The sequence below is a fragment of the Liolophura sinensis genome, chromosome 2 (assembly GCF_032854445.1).
Source record: "Liolophura sinensis isolate JHLJ2023 chromosome 2, CUHK_Ljap_v2, whole genome shotgun sequence".
NCBI classification, from domain to species: Eukaryota; Metazoa; Mollusca; class Polyplacophora; order Chitonida; family Chitonidae; genus Liolophura; species Liolophura sinensis.
In genome coordinates, this window is record NC_088296.1 from 9,288,868 (window position 1) to 9,316,257 (window position 27,390).

Below are 27,390 nucleotides of genomic sequence, written 5' to 3' on the forward strand. Positions count from 1 at the left end.
GGGTTTCCTCTGTGTCTTATACCTTGTGCGAATATTCTCGGATGTGTATCTCAGACCTATAGTGTGTTTTCTGTCTGATACCTGGCATGAATAATGTGTATCTCTATTGTGTATCTTCTCAGGTATGATGTGTTTTTCACTGTGTCTGATACGTGAACGAGTGTTACCTAATGTGTAACTTCTTTGTTCCCTCTCTATGAGAAAACTTGTCCATATATAACCTGATGTGTATCTTCTCACCTGTGGTGGGTTTCCTCTCTGTCTGACACTTGGTCCTCATATTACCTAATGTGTAACTTCTCAGGGAAACTGGTTTTCTCTCTGTCTCATACAGGGTCCACACATCACATGACGTGTAACTTCTCGGAGAGCTTTTTTTCCTCTCTGGCTGACACCTGATCCACACATTACATGGTATCCATCTTCTATGGTGTGGTGCATATCCGCTCTGTCTGATACCTCGTCTCTTATTACCTGATTGTATCTTCTTAGATGGGGACAGTTTTTTTCAGTCTATCTTCGGACCGAGATATTATCAGATGTGTATCTTATCAGGAATGCTTTGTTTCCATTCAGTTCAGTTCCTCACATATTACCTTGTACATTTTCTCACGTGTGTGCTGGGTTTCCTCTCTGCCCAAGGCGTGGTCCACATATTAACTGATGTGTACACTTCTGGCGTGTGATAAATTTCCTCTCTGCCTGAGGCCGATCCACATTTTACCTCATGTATTTTCTCAGGTGTTTCTCCTGTGTTTAATACCTGAACCAGACAGTACCTGATGTGTATAATCTTAGGTGTGGTGGGGTTTTCTCTCTGATTCCTGCTCTAGTTAGTACCTGATGTGTATCATCTTAGGTGTGGTGGGTTTTCTCTCTGATTCCTGCTCTAGATAGTACCTGATGTGTATCATCTTAGGTGTGGTGGGTTTTCTCTCTGATTCCTGCCCCAGATAGTACCTAATGTGTATCATCCTTGGGTGTGGTGGATTTTCTCTCTGATTCCTGCCCCAGATAGTACCTGATGTGTATCATCCTAGGTGTGGTGGGTTTTCTCTCTGATTCCTGCTCTAGATAGTACCTGATGTGTATTATCTTAGTGTGGTGGGTTTTCTCTCTGATTCCTGCTCTAGATAGTACCTGATGTGTATTATCTTAGGTGTGGTGGGTTTTCTCTCTGATTCCTGCCCAGATAGTACCTGATGTGTATCATCTTAGGTGTGGTGGGTTTTCTCTCTGATTCCTGTACCAGTTAGTACCTGATGTGTATCATCTTAGGTGTGCGTGGGGTTTTCTCTCTGATTCCTGCTCTAGATAGTACCTGATGTGTATCATCTTAGGTGTGGTGGGTTTTCTCTCTGATCCTGCCCCAGATAGTACCTGATGTGTATCATCTTAGTTGTGGTGGGTTTTCTCTCTGATTCCTGCCCCAGGTAGTACCTGATGTGTATCATCTTAGGTGTGGTGGGTTTTCTCTCTGATTCCTGCCCCAGACCAGTACCTGATGTGTATCTTCTCAGGTATGGCGGGTTTTCTCTCTGATTCCTGCTCTAGTTAGTACCTGATGTGTATAATCTTAGGTGTGGTGGGTTTTCTCCTGATTCCTGCTCTAAAAAGTACCTGATGTGTATCATCTTAGGTGTGGTGGGTTTTCTCCTGATTCCTGTCCCAGATAGTACCGGATGTGTATCATCTTGGGTGTGGTGGGTTTTCTCTCTGATTCCTGCCCCAGATAGTACCTGATGTGTATCATCTTAGGTGTGGTGGGTTTTCTCTCTGATTCCTGCTCTAGATAGTACCTGATGTGTATAATCTTAGATGTGGTGGGTTTTCTCTCTGATTCCTGCCCCAGATAGTACCTGATGTGTATCATCTTAGGTGTGATAGGATTTCTCTCTGATTCCTGCTCTGTATAGTACCTGATGTGTATCATCTTAGGTGTGATGGTTTTTCTCTCTGATTCCTGCTCTAGATAGTACCTGATGTGTATCATCTTAGGTGTGGTGGGTTTTCTCTCTGATTCCTGCTCTAGATAGTACCTGATGTGTATCATCTTGGGTGTGGTGGGTTTTCTCTCTGATTACTGCTCTAGATAGTACCTGATGTGTATCATCTTAGGTGTGGTGGGTTTTCTCTCTGATTCCTGTACCAGTTAGTACCTGATGTGTATCATCTTGGGCGTGATAGGATTTCTCTCTGATTCCTGCTCTAGATAGTACCTGATGTGTATCATCTTAGGTGTGGTGGGTTTTCTCTCTGATTCCTGCTCTAGATAGTACCTGATGTGTATCATCTTAGGCGTGGTGGGTTTTCTCTCTGATTCCTGCTCTAGATAGTACCTGATGTGTATTATCTTAGGTGTGGTGGGTTTTCTCTCTGATTCCTGCCCCAGATAGTACCTGATGTGTATCATCTTAGGTGTGGTGGGTTTTCTCTCTGATTCCTGCTGTGTATAGTACCTGATGTGTATCATCTTGGGTGTGGTGGGTTTTCTCTCTGATTCCTGCCCCAGATAGTACCTGATGTGTATCGTCTTAGGCGTGGTGGGTTTTCTCTCTGATTCCTGCTCTAGATAGTACCTGATGTGTATCGTCTTAGGCGTGGTTGGTTTTTTCTCTGATTCCTGCTCTAGACAGTACCTGATGTGTATTATCTTAGGTGTGGTGGGTTTTCTCTCTGATTCCTGCTCTAGATAGTACCTGATGTGTATCATCTTATATGCGGTGGGTTTACTCTCTGATTCCTGCCCCAGTTAGTACCTAATGTGTATCATCTTAGATGTGGTGGGTTTTCTCTCTGATTCCTGCTCTAGATAGTACCTGATGTGTATCATCTTAGGTGTGGTGGGTTTTCTCTCTGATTCCTGCTCTAGGTAGTACCTGTTGTGTATCATGTTAGGTGTGGTGGGTTTTCTCTCTGATTCCTGCCCCAGTTAGTACCTGATGTGAATCATCTTAGGTGTGGTGGGTTTTCTCTCTGATTCCTGCTCTAGTTAGTACCTGATGTGTATCATCTTAGGTGTGGTGGGTTTTCTCTCTGATTCCTGCTTTAGATAGTACCTGATGTGTATCATCTTAGGTGTGGTGGGTTTTCTCTCTGATTCCTGCCCCAGAAAGTACCTGATGTGTATCATCTTAGGTGTGGTGGGTTTTCTCTCTGATTCCTGCCCCAGATAGTACCTGATGTGTATCATCTTAGGTGTGGTGGGTTTTCTCTCTGATTCCTGCCCCAGATAGTACCTGATGTGTATCATCTTAGGTGTGGTGGGTTTTCTCTCTGATTCCTGTACCAGTTAGTACCTGATGTGTATCATCTTAGGTGTGGTGGGTTTTCTCTCTGATTCCTGCTCTAGATACTACCTGATGTGTATCATCTTAGGTGTGGTGGGTTTTCTCTCTGATTCCTGCCCCAGATAGTACCTGATGTGTATCATCTTAGTTGTGGTGGGTTTTCTCTCTGATTCCTGCCCCAGGTAGTACCTGATGTGTATCATCTTAGGTGTGGTGGGTTTTCTCTCTGATTCCTGCCCCAGACAGTACCTGATGTGTATCTTCTCAGGTATGGCGGGTTTTCTCTCTGATTCCTGCTCTAGTTAGTACCTGATGTGTATAATCTTAGGTGTGGTGGTTTTCTCCCTGATTCCTGCTCTAAAAAGTACCTGATGTGTATCATCTTAGGTGTGGTGGGTTTTCTCCCTGATTCCTGTCCCAGATAGTACCGGATGTGTATCATCTTGGGTGTGGTGGGTTTTCTCTCTGATTCCTGCCCCAGATAGTACCTGATGTGTATCATCTTAGGTGTGGTGGGTTTTCTCTCTGATTCCTGCTCTAGATAGTACCTGATGTGTATCATCTTAGGTGTGGTGGGTTTTCTCTCTGATTCCTGCCCCAGAAAGTACCTGATGTGTATCATCTTAGGTGTGGTGGGTTTTCTCTCTGATTCCTGCCCCAGATAGTACCTGATGTGTATCATCTTAGGTGTGGTGGGTTTTCTCTCTGATTCCTGCCCCAGATAGTACCTGATGTGTATCATCTTAGGTGTGGTGGGTTTTCTCTCTGATTCCTGTACCAGTTAGTACCTGATGTGTATCATCTTAGGTGTGGTGGGTTTTCTCTCTGATTCCTGCTCTAGATACTACCTGATGTGTATCATCTTAGGTGTGGTGGGTTTTCTCTCTGATTCCTGCCCCAGATAGTACCTGATGTGTATCATCTTAGTTGTGGTGGGTTTTCTCTCTGATTCCTGCCCCAGGTAGTACCTGATGTGTATCATCTTAGGCGTGGTGGGTTTTCTCTCTGATTCCTGCTCTAGTTAGTACCTGATGTGTATAATCTTAGGTGTGGTGGGTTTTCTCCCTGATTCCTGCTCTAAAAAGTACCTGATGTGTATCATCTTAGGTGTGGTGGGTTTTCTCCCTGATTCCTGTCCCAGATAGTACCGGATGTGTATCATCTTGGGTGTGGTGGGTTTTCTCTCTGATTCCTGCCCCAGATAGTACCTGATGTGTATCATCTTAGGTGTGGTGGGTTTTCTCTCTGATTCCTGCTCTAGATAGTACCTGATGTGTATAATCTTAGATGTGGTGGGTTTTCTCTCTGATTCCTGCCCCAGATAGTACCTGATGTGTATCATCTTAGGTGTGATAGGATTTCTCTCTGATTCCTGCTCTGTATAGTACCTGATGTGTATCATCTTAGGTGTGATGGTTTTTCTCTCTGATTCCTGCTCTAGATAGTACCTGATGTGTATCATCTTAGATGTGGTGGGTTTTCTCTCTGATTCCTGCCCCAGATAGTACCTGATGTGTATCGTCTTAGGCGTGGTGGGTTTTCTCTCTGATTCCTGCTCTAGATAGTACCTGATGTGTATCGTCTTAGGCGTGGTTGGTTTTTTCTCTGATTCCTGCTCTAGACAGCACCTGATGTGTATTATCTTAGGTGTGGTGGGTTTTCTCTCTGATTCCTGCTCTAGATAGTACCTGATGTGTATCATCTTATATGCGGTGGGTTTACTCTCTGATTCCTGCCCCAGTTAGTACCTAATGTGTATCATCTTAGATGTGGTGGGTTTTCTCTCTGATTCCTGCTCTAGATAGTACCTGATGTGTATCATCTTAGGTGTGGTGGGTTTTCTCTCTGATTCCTGCTCTAGGTAGTACCTGTTGTGTATCATGTTAGGTGTGGTGGGTTTTCTCCCTGATTCCTGCCCCAGTTAGTACCTGATGTGAATCATCTTAGGTGTGGTGGGTTTTCTCTCTGATTCCTGCTCTAGTTAGTACCTGATGTGTATCATCTTAGGTGTGGTGGGTTTTCTCTCTGATTCCTGCTTTAGATAGTACCTGATGTGTATCATCTTAGGTGTGGTGGGTTTTCTCTCTGATTCCTGCCCCAGAAAGTACCTGATGTGTATCATCTTAGGTGTGGTGGGTTTTCTCTCTGATTCCTGCCCCAGATAGTACCTGATGTGTATCATCTTAGGTGTGGTGGGTTTTCTCTCTGATTCCTGCTCTAGTTAGTACCTGATGTGTATTATCTTAGGTGTGGTGGGTTTTCTTTCTGATTCCTGCTCTAGATAGTACCTGATGTGTATCATCTTAGATGTGGTGGGTTTTCTCTCTGATTCCTGCCCCAGTTAGTACCTGATGTGTATCATCTTAGGTGTGGTGGGTTTTCTCTCTGATTCCTGCCCCAGTTAGTACCTGATGTGTATCATCTTAGGTGTGGTGGGTTTTCTCTCTGATTCCTGCTCTAGACAGTACTTGATGTGTATCATCTTAGGTGTGGTGCGTTTTCTCTCTGATTCCTGCTCTAGTTAGTACCTGATGTGTATCATCTTAGGTGTGGTGGGTTTTCTCTCTGATTCCTGCTCTAGATAGTACCTGATGTGTATCATCTTAGATGTGGTGGGTTTTCTCTCTGATTCCTGCCCCAGTTAGTACCTGATGTGTATCATCTTAGGTGTGGTGGGTTTTCTCTCTGATTCCTGCTCTAGACAGTACTTGATGTGTATCATCTTAGGTGTGGTGCGTTTTCTCTCTGACTCCTGCCCCAGTTAGTACCTGATGTGTATCATCTTAGGTGTGGTGGGTTTTCTCTCTGATTCCTGCTCTAGATATTACCTGATGTGTATCATCTTAGGTGTGGTGGGTTTTCTCTCTGATTCCTGCCGCAGTTAGTACCTGATGTGTATCATCTTAGGTGTGGTGGGTTTTTCTCTCTGATTCCTGCTCTAGATAGTACCTGATGTGTATCATCTTAGGTGTGGTGGGTTTTCTCTCTGATTCCTTCTCTAGATAGTACCTGATGTGTATCATCTTAGGTGTGTTGGCTTTTCTCTCTGATTCCTGCTCTAGATAGTACCTGATGTGTATTATCTTAGGTGTGGTGGGTTTCCTCTCTGATACCTGCTCAAGATAGTAACTTCCCAGGTGCGATATCGGCCCGGATAGTGCAGTTTGTAGAGCGTCCGCTACGGGAGCGGTAAATCCAGGGTCAATCCTCGGTCGAGTCACGCCTAAGTTTTTAAAAGAGGAAGCTGTAACTTCCACGCTTGGCGTTCAGCATGAAGGGGGTAGTGCACCAACTGGTTGACCCGTATCAGTATAATAGCTCGAGCGGTGCAGCTTACTTACTTTCGGTAAGTCGTCCCAGTGAAGCAGCAGTAAATCAAAGAACGGTGGAAATCCGTCTGGCAAACAAGAAGGTACATTACATACACCCTACGGATTCCTTCGTCGTCATATGACTGAAAAATTGTTGAGAACGACGTTAAACTCCAAGCACTCACTCACTTACTCCAGGGTGCCGTGGGTTTCCTCTCTGATACCTGGTTAGATAGTTACTAATGTGTATCTTCTCAAATTTGACAAGAACACAGTCACTTTCGATTTCAATCACAACATCTATAGCTGTCTCATATAAATTTACACAGTTCCGTGATATGAACACGACGGAAGTTAGTTTCAATGGTGTTTAATGTCCCATTGGAGGGGGAATCTGACGAGATTCGAGCCTGTGACACGAGGCCTATGTCGTTTAAATTAAAAAAAACAACATACGGTTTCGCTGCCAATTGCCGCCAGTGATAATGTTCACTACAAGAACATGTCAAAAAGTAGAGTTTAGACCTCAACACAGATTGGTATAAAGCTAGTAAAACAAATCAGATCCCTTAATATGGAAAGCCTTTAATATTGTCATTGTGTACTAAATGTGATGGCCTTGTTGTAGGCCTTTTAACGTCATGTTTGAAAAAACGTTCTGTCAGTAAGAGCACCTCGTGATCTAATTAGTAATCGACAATCCTTTAGCTCAACTGCGTGCAGCATATACCGTCCTTTGTGGCATCACGACAGTCGTTGTCGTGTCAGCGTATGCATGTGAGTTTCTTTCAGATTTGTCAACGTCTTAGGAGTAGTCCGTCCTCTGCTGTTGAAATGTTGAAATAATATTATTTGGTATTACCGAAGGACAGTCTCCTGATCTGAGATTTGTTGTCTGCCTCTTTGGTCCAGCACAACCCTCAGTACTTAAAGCAAAGGCTTTGATTTTAGACGCCGTTTTTCCTTTGTTTGTATTGTTTGTTTTTTTTTGTTCTTTTTTTTTGTAGAGATAATCAAAAAAACGGGGCAAATAAACAAATCTTTATTTATCCGTATCTTAGTAGCAAGAGAATATGTTGGCTGAGAGGAGCCACCATTATTTTACACCACATTACGGAGGCCAGCTACGGTGAACCCCTACTCCGAGTAAGCAGCAGAAAAAGAAAGGAGAATTCCACGCATCCTCGAGAAGATGGTTTCATGGCTTACACTCCGACATGCCAAATTTAAACAGTAAGAAATAACCTACTTGACAGAACCTAGAGCCACAAGTCGGCATCTTGCTAGAAACACCAAATACGGAAAGTATATATCACGGTGATATATACCAAAGTTGATGCACGGACATCTGGTCGGGCGTGACCTGCCGATTGATCGAAGCGGGCCATTCGAACTCTCGTCTGCCAAGATGTCAGGGCCAAAGTGCAGTGTCGGGCTTACAGGTCTCTTAAGGCCAACCAGCCATCGGCTCCCACTGAAAACCTCTTTAAAGTGTGCTTTGTTTCTGAACTATTTTTGGAACATTCTGTTCCAGAAGTATTTCTACAATTCTATTCCAGTTCGTCGACCACTGTTTGACAATCTAGGCCAACATTCGACAAAGACGGTGAGAGAGAAGCTCGTCACCGACTGGCTGACTTTCTCACTATAAGAGAGGAATTCTGTAAACTACTTATTTCTGTGCAGAGTTATACTCCCTTTACACTGGTCTGAGAGCCGTCCAATGTTCAGATGCTGTTATAACTTAGACTAGTAACATTTTCGTGAAACTATAGAATATTGCTTAGAACTATGCCTTCTATGTTCGCAACGCTTTAAGCAGTCCACTTTTCCCCTTGTTCAAGAAATTTGGAGTGAGTAAGTGAGTAAATGCTTGGGGTTTAACATCGTTCTCAACAATTTTTCAGTCATATGACGACAAAGGAGTCCTTAGAGTGCATGTAATGTACCTCCTTGAAGCCCTGACAGATTTGCACTGCTCTTTTATCTAGTGCTGCGTCACTGAGACACCTTACCGAAGGCAAGTAATGCGCCCCGCCCGAGCCATTATACTGATACGGGTCAACCAGTCGAAAACTGTTGGTCATCAACAACAAGCAGATCGCCGTGTAAACCAGCTTAGAACAGAGATTGAGACGTTTTCAGCGTGGGTCTCAAGGAAGCAATTTTAAATTACTTCCACTTTCAGTATCGTTCAATAACACACAGTGCTCAGACACATAAAAATATTTAGGGTGTGTGCAGACGGGCGATTTTCACCATCAAGTTAATGTCAAGTTTTGGGAGATTACTCACTTTCAAAAACTAGCACAACCTTTAATGGATTGCAAAAGAATGTATATCGTTTGTAGAAGATACTTAAGTTGGAAAATGTTACAAAGTAACTGAACAAATTTACATGCCCTGAAACAGCTGTTTCTTGAAGAAAAGTGTATTGTAACACCACGATACTGTGTCATCATTTGAAAGGTGGTTTTGTGGCAGAGAAAAAAAACCCAATTATATGGGTGAACAAATACAAATTAATTAAGTCTAAGAGTGAACTTAAATGTTAAAAATGCTTAAAAAGGAATATAGTTTTCTTGTTTGTGAGTTATTTAAAGACTTTTTGTGATTAGATCATAACATTAAATACAAAATTATATTGGCTGGCCAAAGGCTGTACTGGAGTATTTGAACGCGTAAGGCCCTTTGGCCACAGATATTACATGATCACCTTTACATAAATGACTATGTGGCTTGTTTATTTGTTACAATATTAATAAGCTGTAAAACAATAAACAATAGTATTTATCTTGTATTCCCTTTGTGTTTCTTGTACATGTAAGTTGGATGTGTTTTGTGTTCACAGTTGGTTTTCTTGTACATACATCTTAAACATTTTTTTAGCTTTTAGTACGTAGGCCTGCATAACGTTGTCGCGAACGGTGGCCGCCCTCGTCCCCTCGCCCCGCGACCCTGGTGCTAAGACGGAAATAATCGCGCGTGAATGGTACCGTTTTCATGCCGCGACTCACGCCGGAGGAGGACGAGGGCCACCGTTTGCGACCAGGTCCAGATAGTAGTTATCTGGAGCCCAGTCCACTGACAGAAATTGACGTGTTCCCCTAGGTCATTATTAAACATATACATTAGACTTGGGCAAATGGACAAACTTGTAGAGTCAAGCCAAAAAAATTATACATGAACAGAGTTCTTAAATGTCGTCTGAGCAGAAAACGCTTAGAAATTATGTATTAATGTTTTATTACATCACCTATGGAATGTGCACACATAACTTGGGACAATATTGCTGAAGGTCAGATAAACACCATAGAAAATATCCTAAAGGACGATGTGCGTGGTATCACCGATTTAGATAACACGTTGTCTTTAAGCTGCTGTAAGAAAAATCAGGCTTCATATAAATGCTAACAGTGCCACCAGTATGGTGTAATTTTGGTATCCAAAGTTCAAAAATCTTCTGAAGAGTAAGATGTAGCTCGCTGAAAACAATTTATTTGATATTATTCCATCATTTACTCTCCCAAATGTATCAGTTTGTTGAGAGGCCAATTATTTATACCAAAGATTCTCGTTCATGTCCATTTTCTTTGTATTTTCCATTTTCTCTCAGATTTTATTTTCATGATATATTACTATAGTTCTCGATGAGACAAGCAGAGTAATCGGCGTGCCAGCGTGGTACAATGACCAATGAAGGCGGGGATATAGTTCATGTGGTGCGATACCCTGCTTCTCGGTGTGAATTTGATTCAAAATGATAGGGTTGATTCCGTGAACACAAGTCTATCCTTTAACCTGCAAATCGTGCTCCAAAGCGTGATTTCGACTTACAAGAAGAACATGACTGATACATCCTAGACCTATGGCATAGCTGTGAGTTTAATTCCAGCCCATGCTGGCGTTCTCTCAAGACGTACGCGAGAAGATCTACCATCAACCCGCGGATGGCCCTTCGTTTCTTCCGGCCTCTACCTGTTTTTCTCCCACCATAACGCTGGACGCCTTCGTATAATATTGAAACATTTTTAAGTACTGCGTAAAATACCGTGAAATCAAAATAAATCAATAAAAGCATACACGCAAACACGTATATTTTGCATGTGCGCATTTATAACGGTGAATGTGTGTACACTGTGTGTGCCATCCCAGTCAGGTCAGCTTGGTCGAGACCAACCTCAGGTCCGAGACTCATGGTATTAACTTAGCTAACTTAATCAGTATAACAACTGTTTTGTTATACTGATTTTAATCCCATGTAGGTTGTGTTGATTTGTGTGTGACAGATGTAAGTTACACAAGATTTGCCGAGTCTCTATGTATCAGCCTAAATTAGACTTGTTTATTTTGCGTATAGCTCGGAAGTGGGCCTGTGATGTACACTGTAGGCTTACATTCTTAGGACAATGAAATGAACACAATGAAGTGATCATACTTAATTCCACATTAGAGAATAACGAGAGAAAACACCTTACCATTTGTTTGCAGACATCATAATTCTGGGTTTGTCTCATTATTAACATACATTGTAGGTGCGGGTGGGAAGATATCACATTGATTCATAGACATGGATGGACAGATGGTACATAAATAGAGGAGGATATAGAAAGTTGCAGGAAAAGCACATTGTCACATCCGACATTGTCACATCGATATATTATATATTTATCTATTTTACGCCGTACTCAAGAATATTTCACTTATACGACGGTGGTCATCATTATGATGGGAGAAAACCGGGTAGAGCACGGGGGAAACCCACAACCATCCGCAGGTTTCTGACATATCTACCCACGTATATACAACGGGAGAGGTAAGTTGTCCATTCATGAGTGTAGCTCGAGTGGTACCGTTCTCGTGCGGGCCGCGGGCGAGATGTCTTCATCCGGCTTTCATATCAATTCTTTACTCATCTTGTGTACTTTCTTTGTCCGTATTAGTTTGCTGTACATTTAATGCCACTTGAATTCTGTGTGCAGCTGATGTAACTGTAGCATTATAATCTCATTATACTGGTGTCAGAGAATCCATATTAGGTTCCCGCCAAAAATATAAAGTATATTTCGACAGTATTGAGTTTGAAAGCAAATGTGATAACAAATATAAATGGCTCCCTCGCTTGCCACTCGGCACTTGAAGTATAGAGCAAGGAAACAGGGGCTGTTTGGCCCAGTGTCAGTATAAGGTGACTGGGTGGCGTATAATGGGACGTGTCATGTCTGCTGTCCTCGGCAGGATGTATCCGTGGCGACACCCTTTTGGTGGCATGGACACGCCCTGCCACAAGACAACACCATGTATGCATACCCACCTAATGACTCTCCGTCGTTATATGGCAGAAAAATTGTTCAGTTCGACGTAAAACCCCAAGCATGCGTGGCACAGACATATACAAACTAATATAAATGATTTGAACCCAACTGCTAAAGTAATTTTATGGAAACTTGTATATTACTTGAAATACGGGATTCGCACATAACCTAGAGTTGGAAGGGAGCTAACCATTGTAGAGCATAAATGTGTGAAAGCATATTGAGGGATCTATCTCCCCTTCTCAGATCACGTGCATTTCTCAGAACTAAGTATTTTCTATTTCAGACTGCGCAATTTTGTGACGTTGCGAAGCACGGTGGGATTTGGTGTCGACAACTAACTCCTGTAAGATCGAGTAGGTCTATTTTGCGGCGGGATGTTTATCGGGTGAAGGAATTGCCTTTACTCAAACGCCTCAGACAGTATTTAATTGGTCTGGTCGTCCTCAAATCGACACAAAGTAAGATATACGACTGGGGCGTGTCTTTATATAGACTCTACTCTCAACCTATGGGTGAACCTCTAACACTGTCGATACGCGCAGTCAGAATATTTCCATCTCACGGAAAACGACAAATTTTGGTTCATGCTATTAATTGTGTTCATTTTGTCACTATATATACAGGGCGATGGTAGGTAAATTATTACTGTGAGATTCTGAAGCTTTGACCTTGAAAGGAATTATGCAGACTTTTGCTGAAGGTCGTTTATTGGCGGTGACGTGTCGCCTGTTCTACACAAAGCCGGAACAACCCAACCAGGGATCGCTATTTTTTTGCTTCCTTACTTGTTTACTTTGTTTACAACGCTTCCTTGCCTGACTGAACCAAATATAAACACTTGTGTTTAAGCGACATCGTCTTCATCATATCTATTTTATAAAGTCCCAGATGTATATGTAAGCATGAAGTGACTACGTGTAGTATTGACGCCCACTCACAGCCTCGCCTACTGATCCGGATAATGGAGGGTGTAGCCTGACACAGCGTCGCCCGTCAGGACGGTCCTATGCCCACATGCAGGCCAATTATAGATTAGCCCTGTATCTGTCTAGACATGTGTGTCACACTTCTGGTGTGCAGCAGTCAAAACTTTTGACATTCGCCGCAATTATCATATAATGTCCATTTTTCTTCACTACTATTGCAGAGCAGATGTTTGACTCCATTATCATGTAGAGATAAGTTCCTTTGCGTGTCGCTGCCGTCCAGATGTTTGACCCGATTATCATATAGGGTAATGCCCCCCCCCCCCCCCCCCACTACCACCATAGTTCAGATGTTTGACCCAATTATCTTATACCTGAAGTCCAACCATTTCTGTTAATCGTATTTGCTGTTTGGCTGGTCTTACCTTTAAATCAGCAGACTCTCGTTTTCACACGACAACCTGCTGTTCATGGATGGAGATTTTATAAAGGTGTCATCACCTGCAACATGTCTGGCCAAACTGGCTTGACCAGATGTTTGTCAAAAAAATGTGCGTTACACGATAAATGCTAGAATCGCCAAATGTCTAACTAAGCAGTTATTTCTACTCAGGGAAGCGAGGTGCAAAGACGTCCAAAGATGTAAAGTATATTTTGAAAGTATAGTGTTTGAAAGCAAATGTGATAATAAATAGAAATGGCTCCCTCGCTTCCCACTGAGCCCTGGAAGTACACGCCCTGCCACAAGAAAACACCATGTATGTACACACACCTAATGATTCTTCTTCGTCATATGGCTGAAAAATTTTTTCGGTTCGACGTAAAACCCCAGGTATGCATTGTACAGAGATATAGAAACTAATATAAATGATTTGAACCCAACTGCTGAAGTAATTTTATGCAAACTGGTACATATCTTAAAATACGTCATTTGCATTATAGCCTAGAGTTAAAAGGGAACTGTGCTAAACATTTGTAGAGTGTAAATGTGTAAAAGCAAATTAACGGATTTACCTCCCCTCCTCAGATCACGTGCATTTCTCATTACTAAGTATTTTCCATTTCAGACTGCACCGTTTTGTGAAGTTGTGAAGCACGGAGGGATTTGTGTTGACAGGTAAGTCCTGTAAGATCGACTACGTTTATTCCGTGATGTTTCTGTTAGATGAGAAAATTGTCTTTACTCGGTCGTGATACCGACAGTATTTAGTTGGTGTGGTCATCCTCAAATCGACACAGACTAGACATACGACTTGGACGTTTCTTATATAAACTCTACCCTCAGCCTGTGGGTAAACCTCTAACATTGTCGATACGCAGTCAGAATATTTCCATCTCACTCGAAACGGCTAATTTTGGTTCGTGTTGTTAACTGTGTCCATCTTGTCACCATACATACAAGACGATGGTAGGTAAATTATTATTGTGAGTTTCTGAAGCTTTCACCTTGAAAGGCATTATGCAGACTTGTGCTTAAGGTCGATTACTAGCGGTGACGTGTCGCCTGTGGTACACAAAGTTTATAGAGTACATTTGTTGACTAGATTTCTTGTTTACTTTATTAACAACGCTTGCCTGACTGAATATATATGACTTGTATATAAGCGACCTTCTCTTCATCAATTTTATTTTATACAGTCCCAGATGTATATGTAATCATGAAGTGACTACATGTAGTATTGACGCTACACACAATAGACATCACAACCTGGCCTACTGATCGATAATGGGCGACACCTGACACAGTGTCGCCGGTCAGGACGGTCGTATGCCCACATGCATGCAGGTTATAGATTAGCTAGGGTTGTCTGTGTGAAGTTTTAACACACGCTAACATACTTCTACGGCCTATAGCTTGCATATCTCCTGTCCAGGCTGACAGGGTGTTCAACTATTCTTAGACACAGAATTAACAGCCAATGAACAGCCAGTTAAATAAACAGAGCATTGAACAAGGTGCTTTCCGCCAGGTCCGCGATGTACATATATAACAGGGCCTGTTATGCTTATAACATATAGGCCACGATATCCGCCAGGAAAGTGGCCCTAAAACCAGTAAATAATTATAACATATAACACAAAGGTCCGCAGACTAACAGTACATGAAAAACGTTAAATAGTCATACATAACACACTGTAGACCAGTTGTGTGACTCGATTACCATATAGCGTCATGTCTCCTTTACTACCACTGTAGACCAGATGTTTGACCCAATTATCTTATACCTCAAGTTCCACCATTTCTGTTGAAGGTGTTTGCTAAATGGCTATAAATGGATTTAGCTGTATAATGCCGTCCTCACTGGCAAGCACGTCTGGCCAAATTGGCTTGATCAGATGTTTGTCAAAAAATGTCTGGTACATGATAAATGCTGGAATCGTCAAATATCTAACTAAACAGTTATTTCACTCAGGGAATCGAGGTGCTCGAACTCTCATATTCCATATGTATAGTAATGCTTCTTCAGCAATAGCGACAAAAAATACTGTACCCCATATGTTGTTGGAAGAGAGGAACAGGCACTGAACCGCAGATGGAGACTGTGTACTGTGTTGAAATATTATATTTTCGTAAATGGGAGAACCTGTATTGGTACCAGTGTAAGTAATTAGTTGGTTTTATTTCAGTGAAAAACCGAGCGTGTAATGGCTGAAAGTAAGAAAAAACGTGAAGCGGTTCTTACATGTCCGATATGTGTGGAGACATTCTGAAAACCAGTAACTTTACATTGTCAGCATAGTTTTTGTAGAGAGTGTATTGGTGTGTATGCTGACAAGTGTAACCCGGAACAGACAGATGAGGCCTCCTGCAGTAGGGGAGTGAGGGTGTTCACCAGCTGATATCATGCCCTGTATGTCGGACGCCAACCAGTCTGGGGAGAGAAGGTGTAGCTGGGTCTGCCTACCAACTTTCATCTGACAGAAATAGTGGAGTGGTTCTCTTCTGCTTTGAAGGTTGAGGATGACACCCCATATTGTTCTCTGTGTGATGATGATAATCAGGCTAAAGCTGTCAAGTTTTGTACCCACTGTTGTTTACTGTATTGTAAGGACTGTCTGGCCACTTTTCATCCCATGAGGGGGGCTGTTAAACGTCACCGGTTGATTTCGTCCTGGAGTACCTCTCTCATAAAACCTCACAGCGACAGACCAGCAGGGATGAACAATCAACTCAGCAAGCAGTCATGTGCGAGACATGTTCAACCATTGTGCTTGTACTGTGTACCGTGCCGGATGATGATCTGTATAGGGTGTGTAGATGACCATCCAAAACACGCTATGCAAGGTAATACCATCTGCAGCTGAGAATGACAAGGTAATGCGAAAAAGACATTTGTATGTCAGACAACATCCAAAATGGATGTTCTGAGTCATTAATCGTACGGTCAATTCCAATACAACAATTAACGCGAACGAAAAACTAAGAAATTGTGTAAGTTCCAAATTACTTTGGAATCATGCAAAGAGAAGTAATAAACAGTTTTCAGTATCTAAGTGATAAATCAAAATAAATATGTCATGATTTGTAACTATATATTGACCCAAAGTTTGTAATCTATAGTAAAGAATGGGGCTGTTTGTCCTGTATCCTAGTGAGTCGTTTGCAATGTGGATTTTTTTATGTAACTTTTTTCCATTGCAGCTAGCTGTTTTGAACAAGACTGGTGAACTGGAGAAAGTACTACAAGAAACAAATAAATCATTGTCTGGAGTGATGAGGCTGCATAATAAGATACAAGTTGGTATTTTTTATGACACTTAGTCAAGTTGTGATTACTTGCATACTTGGTAATGTAAATTTTTGCTATGATTCACAAATCCAGGAAACATACAGCTGTCAATTATCTAATATTGATAAATCTCTTTTTTTGTCACACATTATAGATGTGTAGTTACAGTTAAAGAGTTAAACCGAACAGAGGCGACCTTTTACAAGAACTTAATAGGGTAAGGACATGGACTGATGCAGGGATTCATTTGCATGACGGACAAGTCTATTTACTTATTTCTGATTTATCCAATCAAACTATCATATCATTATTATGACTTTTTCTCAGTGGGGGCCTCCGTGGCTCAGTCGGTTAAAGCGCTAGCGCACCGTAATGACCCAGGAGCCTCTCACCAATGCGGTCGCTGTGAGTTCAAGTCCAGCTCATGCTGGCCTCCTCTCCGGCCGTACGTGAGAAGGTCTGTCAGCAACCTGCGGATGGTCGTGGGTTCCCCCCGGGCTCTGCCCGGTTTCCACCCACCATAATGCTGGCCGCCGTCGCATAAGTGAAATATTCTTGAGTACGGCGTAAAACACCAATCAAAACAAAAAAATCTTCTCCGTGACACCGGCGCGGTATGCCCACCTCAGGCAACTCCAGTACATACATCATCGCCGATCATACCTTGTCATAATATCTATATTTTATATACGTACTCCACATATGTGATGAGGCGACCCTGTTAGTGTTTGAACCAACCACTGATGGTCTCCACAGCATAAAGGCTGCAGCATCTCACCCAGCTCGGAGTACCAGTTGTGATGTTGAACCAACAACGTTTCTGAGTCGACACCTCTATGTATATGTACGCCACTAGACTAAAGGGAAATCCCCTCCAGCCAGTACGTACATTGTGGACACAATTATGTTTGCTTATATTCCACCATGTTACATATACATACACAATTTCTTAGACACACCTACGATGGTCTGGATGAGATAATAAACTTTCTTTTTTGTCTGGCAGGAAAACAAGGAACTTCACACTCAAGAGGTAGAAAGGGCTTATTGTGCAGCCTTTGAAGCCTTACAAACCTGGAGGCTACACTCCTTAGACGTCATAAAAACGCGTTATTCACAATGGAGTGTGGAGTGTAGCGCCATACTCAAATATTTCCAAATACAGGTCAGGGAAATGGAGAGGATGGTACAGGCTTCCAAAGGTTTGTTAGCCTCGATGGTCGTGGAATTTTCACAAGTAAGTCAAATGTGCACAGTCTCTGACATTGGTTCAGCTGCCTCAACTCCAGTTAAATACCTCCAGTAACCACGCAGGACAAACTCTCAATAATTTGTCAGCTTCAGAGAAAGTACTAGGTTTTCTTACTTGTATGGGTTGTAGATATCTTGGTTCTGACAGCTCACGTGTAAACAGATGTGACGTGTATGTTGTACAAACGCCAGGCGTAGATTGCTCTTGCGACTGGATGCGACTTGGTTTTAGGCAGCTGGAAGCAACAGGGATTAACTGGGTGTAACTGGGAACATGCGATCCGACGCTGGTTTTAGTCGATCTTGCGATCACCGACAACTGCTGAGTCAGCAGTTGCTCGGAGTTCAACATGTTCTACTTTTCTGCGATTCGAAGCTTCCAGTTGTACCTGGTTCCGTCGATCCACGTGTGCTTGCGTCCAGTTTGTCACAGGTGCTCTCAGTGATGCATCACGTGGTGCATCACATGCATGTTACACGATGAAAATAACGACCACCAAGAAGATGGATGAGGGGGGAATAATCTCACCGATATTTAGAGGCTTAGCCCGTGCTTGTGCGACATCTTCTGCAAGGAACAGACAAAGCATATGATGTACATGGGGAGTTTAACGAGGGGGTGGGAGAACTGTAATTACCATTACCGTTCAACAATTTAGGGAATATAGTTAAATGTGAAAAAAGGTCGAGAAAATCTTTAAAGAAACTATATTTTTGGAAAGAAAAGACAACTTAACGGTATCTTCGACATGATATCAATTACATCCACGCATCATGTACTCTCATTTTGCTAAGTATCTGCTCAGTTGCTGCCATTCGTAGTTGACTTACTCGCACGTCATATAAGAGAAATATTTTTGAGCACGACGTAAAACCCCACCCAAACATTATGTTGTCCCAATTTTCAATCGTCCGGATGATAACGGCTATTTCATGTATTGAGTTTTTCAGCCAAAAGAGTTGATCTACCTGGAACAGAAAGTTTCAGGCCCGTTAGCGATAAGCCATTAACACAATGGATACTTTCACAAGCTTGTAACACACAAAATTTTATAGCGTTTACTGTGTTTGTTGTATGTGTTTGTTAGCGAATTTAAACATCATCCTTGTTTTATGCACAAGTATATTTCATTTGAGGTCAATTTTACTATAGGCTATCATTTTCATGAACGTGCCGTAAAATAAACATAAATCAGACGTAGAAAGGGACTGCTAACAGGAAGGCCAAAATTAAGCCAATTTTTCATTATCCTGACATCACTATTTTATACCCCTCTCTTTAGAAGAATTCTACCCTGATCTCTGACTTATTGCCCATGGTTAATACGACTGTGTACCATCTTCCCACAGCTGTTACGAGAAGGGGAGATAACTCTGTGTATTTCACTATTATTAAACTTCCTGTCACAAAACTTGTGAAATTGATTGCTTCTCTGACAGCAAAGAATTACATCCATATGACAATGTAGGATTTGTACGACCACTAAAATCAAGTTGGTTACTGTTTTACTTGTACTCGGTTGAACACATCGTTTCATTTTAAACTAAAATTAGGTGATCAGGAAATCTTTGGGGGAAAATTGCACTGTAAAAAGCTCTATAGAATTTCTTACACTTGAATTTAGAGCTGATCTTGACTATGTGATTGACTAGGGAGTGGTCTAATTGTTTAAGGGAAGAGCTAAGTGCCCCTGTGTACTATAGGGGAGGTAAAACATTTCAATTATAACTGTATTCTTTGTTACATGTTGTGGTGAAAGTATACCCTAATTCTTCTAAAATTTGGGACCGATATTAGTATTATTGAAAGTAGAATATTACATTTTTACCAGAGTTTTGGAACGGTAACGGTATGAGCATGTTGTTCATTAGATGGTCTAACCATGTGAGAATAAAGAAAATTCAATATTCCTGCCAGAATTACACATATTTTGACTAAAATGAGCAGACCAGGTGACCCACAATTTAGAAGGAATAGGGTAGGTAAAGAATCATAGTTTCAGTTATGATGTTTACATGATTTTATATGTATGATCATTTCTGTTTGTTGACAGGGTTTGACGGACTTCACCAAAACGTATGTATAAATGTTTTATAAATCTCTAGGTATGTTATACATGCACATGGCTATTATTAGTAGATGTGTTTCTGTAACACTGAGTAACAGCACTGTAGTTGTTCAAAACATGACCCAAGTGTAAAATATATCTAGTGTTCAAACATACATTTCTTCAGACAAATCAGACCTGACCTGCTAGGTACATCATGACATTTTCATAACTGTGCGATACACAGGATTACCACACAACTGTGTTTCTTTGTTTTCTGTCCTCTGTTCACAGAATTGATGACCAACTGAATGAGATAAGAGCCGATCTGGAGAAACATGAGGTCAGCAGACAAAAGCTTCTAGATTCTCTACAACATGACCAAGTTGTTCCTAGACAGGTGACTGTAAAAGAAACAGTGCAAGAACGTCAGGACTTTGAAGCAGCAGTCGGTGGACCAATGTCACCCCTATGTGTTACAAGTAGGTTCTTTTATGTATAAAAGATGTACAATAGGGTGTGCTCAGAGGACATAAACGACTTTAGGGTTTACACTAGGATGTGCATCAAAGACACAAACATAAAGTGGAGAAGGGGCACAGTTGTGCGTGTGCAAAACACATGGCAGACTGTGTTAAGAAGAAAACAAACCAAAATGAGCTGTAATACAGCAGGGGGCACCCCAAAAATGAACAGTATACTAAGAGTAACAAAGGTGAGAAGAGTTTACGAAAATCATATATAGTTTGAGGTCTACATTAGTGTGTGAACAAAACACAAACTGATGTCAGACTTACAATAGGGTGTGGGCAAAAGACACAAGCTAATGCGGTGTAGAATAAGGTGTACACAGACGACACAAACTAATGTGAGGCATGCATTAGGGTGTGCAAAAAAGATACAAACTAATGTGAGGCATGTATTAGGGTGTCCAAAAAGGATACAAACTCATGTGAGGCATACATTAGGGTGTGCAAAAAATATACAAACTCATGTGAAGCATGCATTAGGGTGTGCACAAATATAAATTTATGTCCAGCATTAATTAAGGTGTCTACAACAGACACAAACTAATATGAGGTATACAGTAAGTGATGCCCCAAAAGTGATATTAACATATTTGCTGACGACACGTCACTATTGGAAGGGATCAATAATTTAAGTGACTCACAGGCTAAACTAAATCGAGATCTTGATCGTTTGTCAAAATGGGCAAGTCAATGGGTTATTAATTTTAAAGCTCTTAAATCTGTTTACTTGTTTATATCTTTAAAATGTAACCCTTGCAACCCTAATTTAATGTAAAGTGCGTTCGGTCCCACAAACACCTCGGCATCATTCTGCAATATAATGGTAAGTAAAACAAACACATTCGAGCTGTAGTAAAGAAATCAAACAGGACATTAAGCATTTTCTACAGAGCAAAGAAAACTCTCTCCAGAAAATGTCTCGTCACTCTCTCCCAAAGCTTATTAAGGTGGTCAATCAAATATGGCAATGTTCTGTACGACAACTGTAGCCTTAAATCGTCAAACTCTCTTGAAGCTATCCAAAGACGCCTGGCATTTCTCTGTACTGGAGGATAACGTCAGACATCATACAATAGTTTATTAAATGAACTCGAATGGGAATCTTTACATAATGGATGTCGATGCCATAGAATTCTTCCATAAAATTGTAAGTGGACTCTCCCTTATCTAAAAAGGATATTAGATGGCAGAAATATGACTGATACAAACACATACAACCTTCGAAACAGGGACAATGTTCGACTTTTTAAAATTTGCATTCAATTATTTTCCTCTTCTTTCTTCCCCAAAACTCTCAAAGATTGGAACATTTTTACTGTCTCATATCCACAATGCCTCAGTTGGAATAATAAAGCAATTTCTGTTTTTCAAGAAAAATAAAGAACTCACTCAACTGTACAACATGTTCGATTAGTACCACTCTGTTATTCAATGCCGAATGAGAATGGGACTTAGCGCTCTGAATGCTGATTTTTTAAGTACAATTTAAGCAATGTTTGCATGTGCCCAAATTGTAATCATTTATACGAAAATTTAGTTCATTATTTCTTTGAATGCCCCTAATGTACCACTTAAAGACTGCATATGCTCGAACAAATTACATCAACAATATCTCCAAGCGTAAACTACTCAATATTGATTCTTTCCTGTTTAAAATATGTGGGTAATATAGTATTATTTGGATCCGATGATCTAAAACCTGACGAAAACAAAATTGTCTTAAAAACTATGCATAAATTTATTGCAGAATCAAAGAGATTTTAAATCGATGGGTAGGTAACATGGAAATTTGTGTCTTATATTAAATGATAATGATAAATATTATTTCAGTAAGTAGTCATTATGTCCTTGTATTATAGCCTCATTTTATTACATATGGTATGATTCATTCTTTTGTAGTGTACATACTTTTGTTGCTACATATATTACATACATATGTGTATAGTCTATTCGGTCTATTATCTGTCTATATCATTACTTTTATTTACGTTTGTAACCAATTCCGTGTTGTGTCCTATATTTATGTTATATGTTGTCGAGGAGACCCCCGAGTGGCATTACACTGCAAAGACACAAATTAATGTGGGGTATACAATAGGGTGTGTACAGAGGGCACAAACTATTGTGAGGCATACAGTAGGGTGTGCCCAAAAGACACAAACTGATGTGAGGTATACAATAGGGTGTGCACAGAAAACACAAACTGATGTGAGGTATACAATAGGGTGTGCACAGAAAACAGAAACTAATGTGAGGCATATGTAAGGCAGTGTTGTAGTGCCTCCCATGTATACAATTTTCTTTTTCTTAAATATACACATACACTGAATATATTATTATATTTAGTAGTCCGATTCCGCTAACTCTCTGTTGTGTAAGTTACGAATTTGCAACAATTGTCGGCGCACTCGCCGGACGTTGATTTCTGAAGGAACAACGTGGCTTTGCCATCTCTGTCTCTTTACTGGAAATATTGCTGTTGCAGGTATGTTTATCATTGTACTATGTGCCAAATATGAGATTTAATGGTTCCCGAACGAACTGTAACGTGATTTTGGTTGTTTCATTGAGTAAACTGTAGTGTTTTGACATAACAGAAGTTACAGGCGATTCGCGATCGTTACCATGGTAGCGCCATTGTAAAAATTTTATGTTGTCTAGATTTGATAAACTATCGCTTTTTGTTTGCTTATTGTATTGAGAGTTGCTTTAAATAATGTTTCTTGATACTGATAATTAACCACTGTGACATTGAAAGAACTAAATGGATAAGATTTATGTAGATTTTGACTGTACACAAAATACCAAGTCACAAAGTATAGAAGCCCTTTATGCTCTTACTGTGTCACTACTTTGATTAAAATGTAAGTTTGAACTGTAATAAATATTTTCGGCACTCGACGGACGTTGATTTCTAAAGGAACAACGTGGCGTTGCCATCTCTGTTTCTTTACTGGAAATATTGCTGTTGCAGGTATTTCCAGAGGGAGTCCTTATATGATGTCCTGTACATCTAGTGGCTTGTGTATGAGCTGCCTCATTCCCTCATATTTATATATATATATATATATATATATATATATATATATATATATATATATATATATATATATATATATATATATATCCGGTGTTACATATACAATAGGGTGTGCACAGAAAACAGAAACTAATGTGAGGTATACAGTAGAGTGTGCACAGAAAACACAAACTAATGTGAGGGATACAGTAGGGTGTGCACAGAAAACACAAACTGATGTGAGGTATACAGTAGGGTGTGCACAGAAAACAGAAACTAATGTGAGGTATACAGTAGGGTGTGCACAGAAAACACAAACTAATGTGAGGAATACAGTAGGGTGTGCACAGAAAACACAAACTGATGTGAGGTATACAGTAGGGTGTGCACAGAAAACAGAAACTAATGTGAGGTATACAGTAGGGTGTGCACAGAAAACACAAACTGATGTGAGGTATACAGTAGGGTGTGCACAGAAAACAGAAACTAATGTGAGGTATACAGTAGGGTGTCCACAGAAAACAAAAACTAATGTGAGGTATACAATAGGGTGTGCACAGAAAACAAAAACTAATGTGAGGTATACAGTAGGGTGTGCACAGAAAACAGAAACTAATGTGAGGTATACAGTAGGGTGTGCACAGAAAACAGAAACTAATGTAAAGAATATAGCAGGGTGTGCACAGAAAACAGAAACTAATGTGAGGTATACAGTAGGGTGTGCACAGAAAACAGGAACTAATGTGAAGTATATAGCAGGGTGGATACAGTTAGAACAGGGCAGTAGGTAGTGTACCCCTCGGTGTCTGCGCGATGTTTACCTCATGCTTACAAATCAGTAGGTGCACTGTTAGAACAGGACACATGGCAGGGTACCTCTCACTCTCTGGATGATATATACATCATGTGTACAAATCAGCAAGTGCACTGTTAGAACAGGACACATGGCAGGGTACCTCTCACTGTCTGGGCGATATATACATCATGTGTACAAATCAGCAAGTGCACTGTTAGAACAGGACACAAGGCAGGGTACCTCTCACTGTCTGGGTGATATATACATCATGTGTACAAATCAACAAGTGCACTGTTAGAACAGGACACATGGCAAGGTACCTCTCACTGTCTGGGTGATATATACATCATGCGTACAAATCAGCAAGTGCACTGTTAGAACAGGACACATGGCAGGATACCTCTCACTGTCTGGGTGATATTATCCTTGTGTACAAATCAGCAAGTGCACTGTTAGAACAGGACACATGGCAGGGTACCTCTCACTGTCTGGGTGATATATACATCATGTGTACAAATCAGCAAGTGCACTGTTAGAACAGGACACATGGCAGGGTACATCTCACTGTCTGGGTGATATTATCCTCGTGTAAAAATTAGCAAGTGCACTGTTAGAACAGGACACATGGCAGGGTACCTCTCACTGTTTGGGTGATATATACATCATGTGTACAAATCAGCAAGTGCACTGTTAGAACAGGACACATGGCAGGGTACCTCTCACTGTCTGGGTGATATATACATCATGTGTACAAATCAGCAAATGCACTGTTAGAACAGGACACAAGGCAAGGTACCTCTCACTGTCTGGGTGATATATACATCATGTGTACAAATCAGCAAGTGCACTGTTAGAACAGGATACATGGCAGCGTACCTCTCACTGTCTGGGTAATATATACATCATGTGTACAAATCAGCAAGTGAACTGTTAGAACGTGACACATGCCAGGGTACCTCTCACTGTCTGGGTAATATATACATCATGTGTACAAATCAGCAAGTGAACTGTTAGAACGTGACACATGCCAGGGTACCTCTCACTGTCTGGGTGATATTATCCTCGTGTACAAATCAGCAAGTGTACTGTTAGAACAGGGCACATGGCAGGGTACCTCTCACTGTCTGGGTGATATATACATCATGTGTACAAATCAGCAAGTGCACTGTTAGAACAGGATACATGGCAGCGTACCTCTCACTGTCTGGGTAATATATACATCATGTGTACAAATCAGCAAGTGAACTGTTAGAACGTGACACATGCCAGGGTACCTCTCACTGTCTGGGTGATATTATCCTCGTGTACAAATCAGCAAGTGCACTGTTAGAACAGGACACATGGCAGGATACCGCTCACTGACTGGGTGATATATACATCGTGTGTACATATCAGCAAGTGCACTGTTAGAACAGGACACATGGCAGGATACCGCTCACTGTCTGGGAGATATTATCCTCGTGTACAAATCAGCAAGTGCACTGTTAGAACAGGACAAATGGCAGGATACCTCTCACTGTCTGGGTGATATATACATCATGTGTACAAATCAGCAAGTGCACTGTTAGAACGTGACACATGGCAGGGTACCTCTCACTCTCTGGGTGATATTTACCTTATGCATACAAATCAGCAAGTGCACTGTTAGAACAGGACACATGGGAGGGTACCTCTCACTGTCTGGGTGATATATACATCATGTGTACAAATCAGCAAGTGCACTGTTAAAACAGGACACATGGCAGGGTACATCTCACTGTCTGGGTGATATATACATCATGTGTACAAATCAGCAAGTGCACTGTTAAAACAGGACACATGGCAGGGTACATCTCACTGTCTGGGTGATATATACATCATGTGTACAAATCAGCAAGTGCACTGTTAGAACAGGACACATGGCAGGGTACCTCTCACTGTCTGGGTGGAATATACATCATGTGTACAAATCAGCAAGTGCACTGTTAGAACAGGACACATGGCAGGGTACCTCTCACTGTCTGGGTGATATATACATCATGTGTTCAAATCAGCAAGTGCGCTGTTAGAACAGGACACATGGCAGGGTACCTCTCACTGTTTGGGTGATATTTACATCATGTGTACAAATCAGTAAGTGCGCTGTTAGAACAGGACACATGGCAGTGTACCTCTCACTGTCTGGGTGATATATACATCATGTGTACTAATCAGCAAGTGCACTGTTAGAACGTGACACATGGCAGTGTACCTCTCACTGTCTGGGTGATATATACATCATGTGTACATATCAGCAAGTGCAATGTTAGAACAGGACACATGGCAGGGTACCTCTCACTGTCTGGGTGATATTATCCTCGTGTACAAATCAGCACTTGCACTGTTAGAACAGGACACATGGCAGTGTACCTCTCACTGTCTGGGTGATATTTACCTTATGCGTACAAATCAGCAAGTGCACTGTTAGAACAGGACACATGGCAGGGTACCTCTCACTGTCTGGGTGATATATACATCATGCGTACAAATCAGCAAGTGCACTGTTAGAACAGGACACATGGCAGGGTACCTCTCACTGTCTGGGTGATATTTACCTTATGCATACAAATCAGCAAGTGCACTGTTAGAACAGGACACATGGCAGGGTACCTCTGACTGTCTGGGTGATATATACATCATGTGTACAAATCAGCAAGTGCACTGTTAGAACAGGACACGTGGCAGGGTACATCTCACTGTCTGGGTGATATATACATCATGTCTACAAATCAGCAAGTGCACTGTTAGAACAGGACACATGGCAGGGTACCTCTCACTGTCTGGGTGATATATACATCATGTGTACAAATCAGCAAGTGCACTGTTAGAACAGGACACATGGCAGGATACCTCTCACTGTCTGGGTGATATTTACCTTATGTGTACAAATCAGCAAGTGCACTGTTAGAACAGGACACATGGCAGGGTACTGCATGTTTGCAAATCAGCAGGTGTACTGTTAATACGGATAACATATTGTTCCCTTGAGTGCAGGGCAAAAAAGATACAAACTTATGTGAGGCATTCAACAGGGTGTGCAAAAAGGATACAAACTAATGTGAAGTATGCAATAGGGTGAGTTAAACAGATAAAAATTAATTTGAGGCATACAGTACGATGTGCACATAGGATATAAACTAATGTGAGGTATA

At 41.3% G+C, this 27,390-nt stretch overlaps 1 protein-coding gene across 3 annotated transcripts; it reads left to right on the forward strand.

The window, feature by feature from the left end:
* The first annotated feature begins 12,223 nt into the window (after positions 1-12,223).
* Positions 12,224-20,677, forward strand: LOC135462876 (uncharacterized). Of its 3 annotated transcripts, none has more exons than XM_064740170.1 (7): positions 12,224-12,377; positions 13,913-14,253; positions 15,474-16,161; positions 16,489-16,584; positions 17,583-17,813; positions 19,882-19,904; positions 20,170-20,677. In XM_064740170.1, the coding sequence occupies exons 3-7, from the start codon at positions 16,105-16,107 to the stop codon at positions 20,375-20,377; spliced, it is 615 nt and encodes a 204-aa protein (XP_064596240.1). In that variant the 5' UTR covers positions 12,224-12,377; positions 13,913-14,253; positions 15,474-16,104; the 3' UTR covers positions 20,378-20,677. The 3 variants fall into 3 exon arrangements, with proteins under 3 accessions (XP_064596240.1, XP_064596242.1, XP_064596243.1); XM_064740172.1 differs by having other exon boundaries at positions 13,913-13,962; XM_064740173.1 differs by lacking the exon at positions 13,913-14,253.
* The last annotated feature ends 6,713 nt before the right edge of the window (positions 20,678-27,390 follow it).

Bases quoted from the DNA above. Each gene is read 5' to 3' on its own strand.
- LOC135462876 (XM_064740170.1), top strand. From the start codon at position 16,105: ATGACCATCCAAAACACGCTATGCAAGGTAATACCATCTGCAGCTGAG. The intron at 16,162-16,488 runs GTAATGCGAAAA...TTTCCATTGCAG, and splicing joins CTGCAGCTGAGAATGACAAG to CTAGCTGTTTTGAACAAGAC. The intron at 17,814-19,881 runs GTAAGTCAAATG...GTTTGTTGACAG, and splicing joins TGGTCGTGGAATTTTCACAA to GGTTTGACGGACTTCACCAA.